Source organism: Centruroides sculpturatus, unplaced genomic scaffold, assembly GCF_000671375.1.
Source record: "Centruroides sculpturatus isolate CEXI.00-Female unplaced genomic scaffold, Cexi_2.0 scaffold504, whole genome shotgun sequence".
Lineage (NCBI taxonomy): Eukaryota > Metazoa > Arthropoda > Arachnida > Scorpiones > Buthidae > Centruroides > Centruroides sculpturatus.
In genome coordinates, this window is record NW_019384908.1 from 400,983 (window position 1) to 414,103 (window position 13,121).

At 29.4% G+C, this 13,121-nt stretch overlaps 1 protein-coding gene across 1 annotated transcript in view; it reads right to left on the reverse strand.

Annotated features, from left to right (window-relative positions):
* The window catches only part of LOC111631599 (ornithine decarboxylase-like), a 46,545-nt gene that overhangs the window by 9,107 nt on the left and 24,317 nt on the right, over positions 1 to 13,121 (reverse strand). The window contains exons 2-8 of the mRNA XM_023375888.1: positions 5,035 to 5,162; positions 2,985 to 3,127; positions 2,818 to 2,914; positions 2,663 to 2,739; positions 2,408 to 2,580; positions 2,191 to 2,325; positions 832 to 997 (exon numbers count right to left, since the gene is read on the reverse strand). Coding sequence (XP_023231656.1) covers positions 832 to 997; positions 2,191 to 2,325; positions 2,408 to 2,580; positions 2,663 to 2,739; positions 2,818 to 2,914; positions 2,985 to 3,068 — 732 coding nt within the window. The 5' untranslated portion in view covers positions 3,069 to 3,127; positions 5,035 to 5,162. The remainder of the gene's footprint in view (positions 1 to 831; positions 998 to 2,190; positions 2,326 to 2,407; positions 2,581 to 2,662; positions 2,740 to 2,817; positions 2,915 to 2,984; positions 3,128 to 5,034; positions 5,163 to 13,121) is intronic.

The window sequence follows — 13,121 nt, forward strand, 5'->3', positions numbered from 1 at the left end:
CATTGACAAACACAATAAAATCACATACATTATAGACATAGCCATTCCAAACACTCACAATGTACAAAACACATGCACAGAAAAAATTAGCAAGTACACAGATCTCGCCCAGGAAGTAAGGCATCTGTGGAGGATGGAAAGGGTGCTTATTGTACCTGTTGTTCTCTCCTGTACAGGTGTGATACCACACACACTACACAAAAGCCTGGGAACATTACAATTGAATAGAAATACATACATCACACTACAGAAGGCCACTATATTGAATACATGCCACATTGTTAGGAAATTCCCGAATACAGAAACACACACTGACACACTTATTTAATTTTGTTTTGGTTGCTATGCCTTGACTTTGGTCTGGCATAGTACACAGCTACCGGTGTGAACCGAGTATAACTCACAAAACCCAACATAATAATAATAATGTGTACCAGAAATACTTTAACACAGTAAAATGACAATACTGAATGAAGTCTTCTCTTTGATTTATGCATATAGTAACTTTATTTTCTGTCCAACCTTCATTAAAATATTGAAGATGTTAAAAGTAGAAAGATAGAGTTTGCTAAATTATAATAAATTAATGAAGTTAGAAAATAGTTTAGGAAAAATTTCACAAATTTTTGAGATTTGTAACTATACATCAACCAAAGTCAAATATTATCGGGCTAGGAATGGCTGTAATACTAATAATTTAATAGACAATTTGGCATTAGAGTTAGGCGTTAGGCACCATCTCTTGATAAATTTAATAATTATAAATTAATTAAATAATTTAAATTTGAGATTTGTAAATTCGATACCTAAATTTTAAAATACTGTACTTACTTCTTCAAAAGATGCAGAAGGACCTCTTGAGCCTGGAAATCCACCTCCAATATCAAGAAGAGTAAAACTAAATCCCAACCTTTCTCCAATGTTAAAAACATGATGAGCAGATTCAATTGCCTTATGGTAAGCATTTGCATCTAAACAGCCACTTCCAACATGAAAACTAATTAAATAATACACATTTAGAAAAAATTTAATATTTTATAATGATTAAATTGGAAATTTAGTAAACTACTGTAGTAAGATGAAATCTGAAATGTATAATGAATCCTATGTTGTAGTTATTTTTAATATAAATACATGTTAGTGTCACATAAATTTGGATTATTTTATTATTATTATTATTATTATTATTATTACTATTATTATTGAAACAATGACTTTAGTAACAAATATTTCTAATTCCTCAAAGAAACACACTATCTAAGGTATGCCAATCAATTCTTTGAATATCAGCAGTTGTTCCAGTTATCATGTTTAGAAGTCTAACTTGAAATGTTTAAATGTTTTAGTTTGACTAAAATTATTCAACATACAGAACTGTTGCTACACATGTGAAATTAAATCATTTAATTAATATAGTGATTATTAAAACATTTAATTTTAAACAAAGAAGAGAAAAAAAAATTGTTAAGAAAATTTATACATTAACTTGTTTTTAGTTTTTGCTAATATTAAAAGAAAAAAATTAGCAGATTCTAATAATAACCAGCTAGATTAATTATTAGAATCTGCTAATTTCTTCTGTATATCAATCTGCTACATAATTAAATTAACAATTCATTTTTCTTATATATAGCAGTTATTATTGTAAATTGCTTTCTCATAATGCCTAATTTATAACCATTTTAATAAATTTAGATTTAATTTTATACAATAAATAATTTAAATAGAAATTAACCTAAATTCTAAATTCAGCAATTTTTTAATTAATGGTAATTTTGCAACAGTGTAATTCAATCAGCAATTTATTCTACAGATCTACATGTACAGTACAAATCATTAAATATTTCTTACTGATTTTTAAAAATCAGTAAGAAATATTATCTTAAGTATACAGATTAAAAAAAAATATATTATTAAAACTAATCCACAAATCACAAGTAAAAGGCCCTCTAAATGCATTATCCAGAGGCAATCTCACTAAAACAAATGCACAAAGTTTTTCAAGTTGTAAAAGTTTGAGTCAAGGAACATTCATTTAAAAAAATTACTTGTTTCCCGAAGATCCAAATATTTGTTTTATGGTTTGAAAATATTAGTGTATAGTTTTTGTATGATTTATTTTATCTAAACATTAAATTTTATAATATTCATAAAAAAAGTATATTTTAAAAAATTATAAAATCTACTAACCTTACTCCAATTACATTTACTCCTAACTGTTTGGCTACTTGTAGTAAATGAGTGGCATCACCCACATCACATCCAAATTTAATACCCAGTCGACAAATTGAACTGCTATCATCTACTCTGATACGAAGGACCATTCTACATTTAAACAAAAAAAAAAAGCAAAATTCAGCTACAAATAAATTAGAATTTTTATAATAGTTCCAGAAATTATTCCTACTGTGCCCCAGGATGAAGATTTTTTGTCTTATGCAATTCTATTTCATTATCGAATGTCATCACATTCACACCAACAGATGCAGCATGCTTAATAAAAGATCCAGTTTTGCAAGGATTGGCATAAATAATTCTAGAAGGATCAACACCCATGTTAAGAACTGCTTCAATTTCAGCCTAGAAATACATCATTATATCATTATCACCACCATAAAAGTAGCAAAAACAATGATCATTTATTAAAAATATATTAATTTACCTTACTAGCACAATCAAATCCAGTTCCAAGTGCAGCTAAAAGTTCCAAAATTAAAGGAGAATCATTACATTTGACGGCTGTAAAGTAAGTTAATTTTGTAAATAAGATTGCTTTGTAGAGTAAAATAATATAAGCAATGTATATTAAACTACTACCATAAAATGGATGAACACGTGACATATTCAGCTTCCATAATTTATATTTATATACAACATCTCCAAGATCCACTGTATAAAATGGTTCCTCAAGACCCTTTAAAAAATTCATAAATTTTTACCTTACTGTATAATAATAAAAAATATTCAATTGAAACACAAGATACCTCAACTGCAATTTCTTTCACAAGATCTGCAACAGTTTTATCGCTCACAATCTCCACAGAGGGTAAACCTGTTTGTGACTTCATGATTGCAGAGGCGACAATTCACTAAATTACACAATACTTTCGACAGCAATAAAAAATTCCTAAAAATAAATTAATTTATTAGAAAACAAATAATGTAATGTACAGTACATTACATTTTATGAATCTTTGCCAGATTGCTGTAATGCACAGTAGCAAGTACAAGTTTACATCAACAAGCAAACAAAACATTTTGGAGTAATAGCTGGATAATTTAGGCAGCTCCTGGCCAGACTTGTATTTACAGTAATTTTATTTTAAGCCTTAGAAATGAATAAAAAATATAAAGAAAAACAAATTTATACTTCAACAGACTAAACATCTTAGGAAAATAATACACAATCATTTACAGAGCTTGAAAATTTCATTGCATGTCTCAACCACTGACATTGATGCATAGCCAGTTTAGTTTTACACAATGTTACGGCTAAGAAAAATAATAAAACATAAGAAAATGTTTAAAAAGAATTTAAATGATCAATTACATGTAATAGCTGAATGACTAAATCCATGAATAACAGTTCTTTGCATCCCTATGATTTCTACGGTAACCTTTTTGTTGTTCTGTAAGAATGTTGTGTTCTTCAACATGCTTGTATATTTTGTTTGCAATACAGGATGTCAATAATTTATGAAATGTTGGAAGACATGTACTTAAATATAACATAGGTACTGGATAACAAACAAAGAATAAAACACACCTTTAAAAATCCAGAAAATAAATATTAATAAAATAAAAACGTTTTTGACCATTTTTTAATGATCTTCCTCAGTTAACATAAAAATAGAACATAAATATAAAAATATAAATAACAGAAAACGTAGTTGTGGTCAATAAAATAAACAAATAACATAAATTAAGTTGAAAATGTCACTTAATAAAAATAAAATTAAAATAAAAATGAAAAAAATTTATATTAATGAATTTTCTTGATTGAGACAAAATGTTTTCAAAAATATCTCCAATTTTTAAAATATATTAAGTGCAGCAAAGATAGCTCAAAGTGTGGCTAACATTGCAAAGAAATGAATTTTTCAATTTTACATACAGTAGAACCTCGATTATCCGCCCCCGATCAACCGACCCCTCGGTTAACCGACCGTCCTAGTCGGCAAATTTCAAATGTCCGCTAGTGATATGGCGCTACAATATTTGGCTATGTCTTGGCTACTTTAATATTATTTTTACGTGTTTTAGCTGGCAACACTCATTCGACCATGAAAGGGAGCCAGTATTTAAACGAAGCTTAATTTTCTAATTTTTAACGATACAATAGCGACGATTATTATTTTAAAAAATTTTTGTTAGGCTTAACATCGATGAAAATTCAACGCAAAATAGGTTAATAGCGATATACTAATATACTAATTACATGGGATATAATAATATACTACACTAATAATGGATTTTTTCATACTTTTCAGTTATCCGACTTTTCAATTATCCGACCAACCCCAGTCCCCAATTAGGGCAGATAATCGAGGTTCTACTGTAATTCTAGATTTAGAACTATATGAAACTGGCAGTTAGAAAACATCTAGAATTAAAAGATAAAGCAAACTGTTGCACTAAAAAATACAATTTGGCTAGCACAAGTTGATAATTGATGTCTATACTTATACTGACTTCAAAGGCAGATGTGATGCTTGAATGGAACCCAGCTACATGATTAATAAGTAAATTATATGTAAAATTTCATTATAAGCAATAGTATTTAAAATCTCATTTAACTAAAAATTACTATATGCAAAGGCTTTTCTGAAAAAATTCTAATTCTAAAAACAAGTTAAACATGAATTTAAAAAAAATTCTAGAAATTGATGTTTTGAAAATATATTAAATCAAAAATTGTCTGACTTCATGTTTAAGACTTTTTTTATTTGCTATTTTGTATACATCATGGACATCTAGTCTAATAAATAATAAATACCATTTACAGAAAATTTACAAAATAAATAATTTTCTTACTTTTCAGTCAGCTAAATCGTTAGCGGTGGTAGGTTCTATAATTGATACCAAAAGTGGCCGCCTCTACATCCACAAACTACAAACAGGAGTACACCCCCTGAGGTTGAATGTTAGTCAGCAAGTTTGTTCTAGAATGAAAACAAAAACATTATTATTTTCTGTCATTTTCAGTAAATTGCTATAATAATTTTGTTGGGTTAGCAAGAAACTGTACATTTCTGGAAATTAAAAATTAATAGTGTATCAATTATTACAAATCCAGGAATACTTGCATAAAAGAAATCCACTAATGTATAACCAAACTGAATAATAAAATATATCCTTTTAATTTTTTGAGCATTTTTAAACATCAAAATTTAAAATAATTCTATAACATAAAACTACCTGATACACTTTTATTACCAAATAATCTGCCAGATTATTTATCAGGTTATATTAATTAAGAATAATTACTAAACTTGAATCCAAACTGCTTTGTATCTGATCATTAATTTGCCTTAATACAAACTGACAGATTGCTTAGTAAATTTTGTAATATTTTTCTATATAATGGACTGCTTCTATGTGAGTTTTGCTGAAATATTCTAGGAAAATAAACTTATTACATTTGCTTACTGATATAAATAGAAAATTGAAGCCATTTGTACATTCCTTAAATAGGACTTTATTAATAAATATGGAATTTGGCATTTGTTTTCAGACTTTAGAAACTGTTATGTAACAAAGTTGATCAATAAAAATTAACTTAAGAAAATTATTGTTGACATTAGAAGAATTTATAACAAAAATTTTTGTTACAAAATGCATTTTAATGTTAAGTATTTAAAATAACAAAAAACAAATACTATAAATAAAATCAATATTAATTTCAGAAAGCCAGCTTTTTATTAACTAAAAGAAATGTTTACAAACTTCTTAAAAACTGTAAAAAAAAAAAACAATCATGCCACATTTTAATTTCTTTAAAAAAACTTCCAATGAACAATAAAAAAACTTTCACTTCATGACAAAAAGTTCCCCAGTTTATGAAGTCTTCTCACAACAGATCCTTCTCTGTAGGCTACTCTTGGAGTCGGACCTTATCTCTCTCTGCAGTCAATCTCCATCAGAACTTTGTCTCGAAGTGAACATTTTTTAATGTTCGTTAGAATTTTTTTAAAAAGAAAGTAAAAGAAATGGTTTTAGTTGAAAGCTGACCACCCTAAACTTAAATCAAGTTTTTTTTTTGTTCTTTTTGCTCTTTCTACTTTGTGGACACTAAAGCAGCCTCAAACAAGCTCATCATAAATTTGACCTGGCTCACATGGTTGGAGGGTGAGGGACAAGTTCTAACATATCCAGAACAAACTACTCACAAAAAGCCCTAAGCAATGGGAATAAAAAAAGTTTGCTTTAAGTATCTATATACACAGAATATGCTAAGGCAAAATTATTTCCAATTCATTCAGGTACTTCCACACACATTACAGTTACATTTTATACATCATTTTGAAGCTTATTCGATGGAGATAAGCCCCATCGCATCTATTTTATTATTTAACTTCATTTAAAATACAGTAGAGCATTGATTATCTGAAACAGTGGACTGAGGTTGTTTGAGTAACTGATCACATACGAAAAAATATATTAACCTATCCCATGTTGAAAATTTTCTCCTTGTGTCACTTTGTGTTGTATTTTCATTGATGTTAAGCCTAACAAAAAAATTTTAAAAAATAATAATCATGACTATTGTATCGTTAAAAATTATTTCTTTATTTTGCACAAACAAAATAAATATATTGAAAATTATAAAAACAAAAAAAAAATTATATTTCGGAAGTAAATATACAGGTAGTGCTCGGTTTACATTGTACATTCGTTAAAACGAAGATTTTTATTAAATATATTTATTTTTTCTGTTTAATATTATTGGGTATGTATACATTTGCATTAAATAAATATTAAAATACTAAACATTTAGGTACCCACGAGTCAAGATATTAAACTTAATAGTCGAATAAATGGTGTCCGAATCCATAGCGCCAATGAATGTATCCCGTATCAGTTCATTCAGGAAAACACCTTACGACGCAATAGCACTTCCGGCGATCACAAATTATCGTTAGTGAGACAAATCTACTTCTCGTTGGCCAGACAATATTTCTCTCTCCTTAGCCACCTTCAATTTTCCCGCTCAAACTGACCTTATATATGCGCTACGGCAACCGGTGGTCGACCAATCAGTGTCTTCGCTCGTCTGTAGCTCTACCTCGGGTTAACATATCCTTTCAACTAAGGAAAGTTTGACGGATGAAGTTTGTTAGTTAGACAATGTTGGGAGTGAAATGCATCATATTCGACCATATTCTGAAATTCTTAATGAAAGAAATCAAAAATGTAAACAATTAAAGATGGATACTTTTTCCGAAAAATGTAAGAAATTCAAAACTAAAATTTTTAAATAAAAACATTTTACTTTATTTTATGATAAAATTGAAAATTTATATGTATTTTGTATTATATTGTATTAATAAACAAAATTATTAGCTTATTTTTCACTTATGTAGAACCTAACCCTATACCTCACTGTAAATATGGGTTTGTTTTACGCCAATTTGATTTGCGCCGGCTTTTGTAGGAACGGAACTGCGGCGTAAACCGAGGGCTACCTGTATTCCTATGTCTTCTATCACTGCTAACAGTATGACTTTTTCCAAAGCCAAGTTAGACATTATTAGTGACAGCATGTTTCCCTCTTTTAGTCCTGTCTTTATGCTGAAATTTTCAGATAATGAACCTATTGCTTTATTTTTTATATTCCACATTATTCATGCACATTTTGGTAAGATTGATTAATTTTGGAGATGCCAAATTTTGCCATAATATTGTACAGGTTATCACTATGTAAGCTGTCATGCTTTATGGAAATCAAGGTATTTTTGGTATGCTTCTTGTTTAGTTTCATAATTTTTTTCTAGGATTTATTTTAGTATATGAATCTGGTAATAGTTGATATAAGACCAAATAGAATGCTTGGATGTGAATTTACAGGATTGGATCATCTGCCACCTTTGGTTCAGTTGGAGCTTTCCACTTTTTTGTTTAAAAAGAAAGGAGGGTGTCTGCCTTGCCTTGCTTTAGGTTTTCATTCTGGCAGAACATGACAGTAAAGTTGTAACACTGGTATAACTCTTTTTATAATAGAATAGATATTTTTCCAGTCAGGATCAATGTTTCTGAAGATTCCTATAAGTTCCAATCAGAATTTCTGTAAAACATAAAATAAGATTTTTGAAATATGAACCCCTTTATTACTTGACATAGAAATAGCTTCTATTTTCTTGTATCAGTTAAGTGTGTCAAAAAATCAAATTAACAAACTATTAATTCTTTATTGTTTTTTGGCTAAACTACTGAAATTACTGATTATCATTATTTGTATTTAATATAGTAAAAAATTTGACTATGTTGATAATTTTAAAGTTTCAAACTTAAAAAATGAATTAAAAAAATGGCTTAAAGTAATTTATTTTAATTTTTTTGATTTTATATTTTTAGACAATCCAATATCTAGAACAAACATCATGTACACATCAAAATGAAGAAGTTATTGGTGAATTTTTAAAGGCACTTCAACCTTTTAATTTAACCAAGTAAAATTGCCTTCAAATTTTAATAAGACTAGATAGAAAATAATTTTTCTTATTTGTTAAATTTTTATTTTTAGAGTGGAAAAATTGCAGTTATTGAATCACAGACCTGCAACACTAGTAGAAATACAATTAGTAGGTATTTTGTTATATCTTAATTCCTACCTTAAATTTATTTTTGATTTTATGAAAATCTATAACAAATCTGAAAACTTTTTAATGTATTTTAAAATTTACATAGATTCTGATTGTCAGTTTCTAAAACAGCTAATATAATCTCAGAAATTGTACTAAAATAATTTATAGTTTTATCATGATAGCAATATCATATTTAGTCATACCCACTAGTGGTTGAGTGGATAAAACTACTAAACAGCCCATTGATGTTTGCACTTCAGCAGTTCTCACTGGTAACATTTGTCAGCACTAGCCATGTGGAATTTTGGGTTTTCTTCAATCTAAACTCTAAATAGGAACCAGTTCCCAGGAGGCATCACCTCTTGGCTGATTACACGTGTTGTGTTGTCATATACTATCAGTCCAATCCATATTTAGTCACTGAAAGTTTTGTAAGAATTGTTATTTGTATGTTTTTCTCTTTTAGATTATCACTTATCCTCATCTTCAAACTTTGAATTCTCCATTAGATTTTCTACTCTTTTCTGCTGTTTCAATTTAAAATTTCCATTATCATCTTATATTAAATTAGCAACATTTCTTTAAAAAGTTTAAATAGATAACTGCAATAGTTTATAAAAACAAAATGAATAAACTTGATAAAAGCAATTTTGTTTCCTCTCAATGATTATTTACTTTACTATTGCACTTTTAGAAATTGCTAGCAAAAACGTTTTCTTTTTAAGACAAATATTACTAATAAGTAATGCTATTATATATTTGATGATTACACTGAAATATTCAATTACAGTAATCATTAGTTGTCAGATATGATAGAGTATGGAACAGAGCCTGGCCTAGAGGTATTTTCACCCCTATGTATAGTTTTTTATTTTTAATAAGTATTAAATAAAAATAAATGATTTTGGGAACAAAATTTATTTATTAATTATTNTTCTATCACGTACATATACAGTATCGTAATTCGCCAAGTGCAAATCAGCAAATTCGTAAAATTTTTGTTTATTTTGAACAATCCGGATAATCGAGGTTCTACTGTATTTAATAAGAAGTGGAAGTTACAGTATTTTTATTGTAAAAGTAAAAATCATGCATTAACACTTGCTTATAACTAAGGTACAACAGTTCCAAAACAAGCAAGTGTTAGCAATTCCAAAAGATAATCAATTTAAGACATCATTCTAAAACTGAAAATGGGAAAAAGTATAATTCACTGCAAAGCAACCTTAAGAAAATAAATTAAGAAAAATCATTTAAGTTCTAAACAATATGCATTTCAACATTATTAAACAAAAAATAGATGATGTGAATGTAAGGTACATCTTATCAAGAATAGCAACAGAAAATTTAGCTTTTATTGATGGTTTATTTACAAAAGTGTGTTTAGTCAAAGCAAAAGAATTTATTTACCCTGAAAAGGTGAATGAAACTACAAAAATAAGATTTTTACCAAATATTTGCTAATGTAATAAAACTAGCTTAAGATATAAATGATGAATTAATTTGGAAAATGTCAGTTTATTTTTCCCTTGCAATTGACAAAAGTACAAATGTAACTGATTTTATACAGAACTAGCTGCAAGGACCTGCTTCGCTGGGTTTTTATTTGTATGTAATATAGTTTTTTTTTATATATATTAAAAACTGTTTTTCTAAGTAATCTAGAATCTAGCTGCAAGGACCTGCTTCGCTAGGCAAAAAGTAACAATAGTGAAGATTAAGATAATTACATTATAGCTAATCTTACCCGTTTTCACAGAATGCAAGAATTAGGTCCCCCGTTTCCAGACTAATTAGAGAATTTTTACGTTTAGTCAAACAAACTATTTTCAACGTTTCTGGAACGTTTACAATCGTTCCATAATCGAACCAATATTCAAATTTTATGTTCGAATTTAATTCGAAAAAATTCGAACAAAACATTCGAAATAGAAAGCCACTTTCAGCCTCATATCTCCTGCACCCTTATAGCTATTGAGACGCAACCACCCCTATGCACAAATGGAGACTTGGGGCTACCANTATGTATTTTGTATTATATTGTATTAATAAACAAAATTATTAGCTTATTTTTCACTTATGTAGAACCTAACCCTATACCTCACTGTAAATATGGGTTCGTTTTACGCCGATTCGATTTGCGCTGGCTTTTGTAGGAACAGAACTGCGGCGTAAACCGAGGGCTACCTGTAGTATCAAAAATGTTCTGATTCAGCACAACATACATCCTGATACACAGTCCTCAGAAAAAAATACAAAAACAAACAAAACTCGCCACTCATGATGGGAGAAAAAAGCTTCATTCAAATACTGACACATCCTTAAGTACTCTCGTGTGGTCGCACCAGTGCCGCCAGCTAAAACACGTACACCAACAAAAATAAAATTGGAGTAGCCCAAGACATGGCCAAATATTGCAGTGCTACAGCACTAGTGGAAATTTGAATTTGCTGACTGGAATGCTTTTGGTTAACTGATGCTCTACTGTAATTAGATGCAAATATATACTTTCAATTTCACACTTCCCATAGTGGTGCCCTCCCTGTCATTTTATCAAACTTATTCCTATCTAGTATACAAATGATTCTGAAAATAACTTCTGAGTTGACATTCTTTAGTTCATTGGGTTGCAATTTGAAAAAATTGTAAAACTATAAATTCCCACTATCATCCACCCATCTGTCTTTCCTTAATTTTGAGAATGGAATTAGATAGATGAAAGACAAGACCAGATATGAAACCTTAGGGGCAAGAGGTCTCGATTAACAATATATAAATTTCTGATGCAAACCATTAGTTGTGTTATTTCAATTCAAAAATTTTCCCCTGAAAAGGTGTTAGATAGATGACTGATTGTTAAAGGAAAAGTATGATATACAGGGGCAGAAACAAGACTGAAACATATAGAGTTTTTGTTTCAGTTATGTTTTCGTTTTAACTTGACTCCACTAGAAATGCGCCATCTGTTGATCAGTTCTGTAATTGTCGTAGAGTCAAACATGGATGACGCTACGGATTTTGCCATGCTTTCTCTACATTTATTAACAATTTCATTGTTAATAATCTTTGAATTATTTACATTTTTTGTTGTACAGACATGTGCATTTTATAACTTCTTCGATGAAGAATTCCAAATCTATTTGTTTCCTCATCGTTCTCTCTACACTTTCTGCCATTACCACAATCAAAATACACATGACTATGCGTCACAAGTCCTTGCGTTTTTATTGGTTGCAGTACGACAGAAGTGCGGGACAAAAACGAAAAAGTTAAATAATTTTTAACTCTGCTTTCAGTCTTGTTTATGTCCAATTGAACGTTACAAAACTGAAAGTTTCGTCAGTTTGGCTTTTAGTTTTACAATTACGTCGCGGATTCCGGTAATGTGGAGTCCAGGCTTAACTGTGTACCAAATTTCACCTCTAGGTTCTGGAACTTTCTAGAAAAAACTGGAGCATTCTCATTGAAGCGTCACACATTTTCGAAGTCAACCACGTTAAAACCCCATATCTCTCACACCCTTATAGCTATCGAGACGCAACCACCATAGTGCATGATGGGAGAGACTTGGGGGCTACTACCACACACAAACACCATTCATGTGTGATATGTAGTTTTGATTGCAGAGTATAGTTGACTGCAAACACGTCAATTTATGTACATACAGTAAAACCTCGATTATCCGGATTGTTCAAAATAAACAAAAATTTTACGAATTTGCTGATTTGCACTTAGTGAATTACGATACTGTTTTTGTATGTGATGGAATGCATAATTTTTTTTTGTTTCAACAATGTCTCACCCAGCACAGTGGCCGTAAACTCTTAAATATATTTTGCGTCGTAATAAAAATATAACTCGACATACGTATTTATAAATAAATTATTTTCAAATTACATCATTTCTATGACCAAGGGCGGCGTAAGGCATGGGCAACGTGGGCCACCGCCTACGCCTCGCGGTCCGAAAGGCCTCGCGTTTCGAAGGTTTATGCATTACTTAAAAGCTGCGAACGCGACGAAAAAATTTTACTCGTCATAAAACGATAAATAGTTTGTCAAATTTTTATTCATAAAAATGCAGTTTCAACTGCTTTTTATTTTATAAAATCCATCTTCTTGTGCTACCAGAAGGCCTTTTAAACAATAGGTAGTCTGTTAGCTTTGGTCAGTAGTAGTCCAAATTAAATACGAACATTTGTTTCTTGAAAATTTGATCACGATTTAAATATAGTATTTACTTTTAATATTACCGATATGTCATTGAAAAGAAAACGTGTTGTATTATCATTAAAAGACAAATTAAAGTATTTGTTTC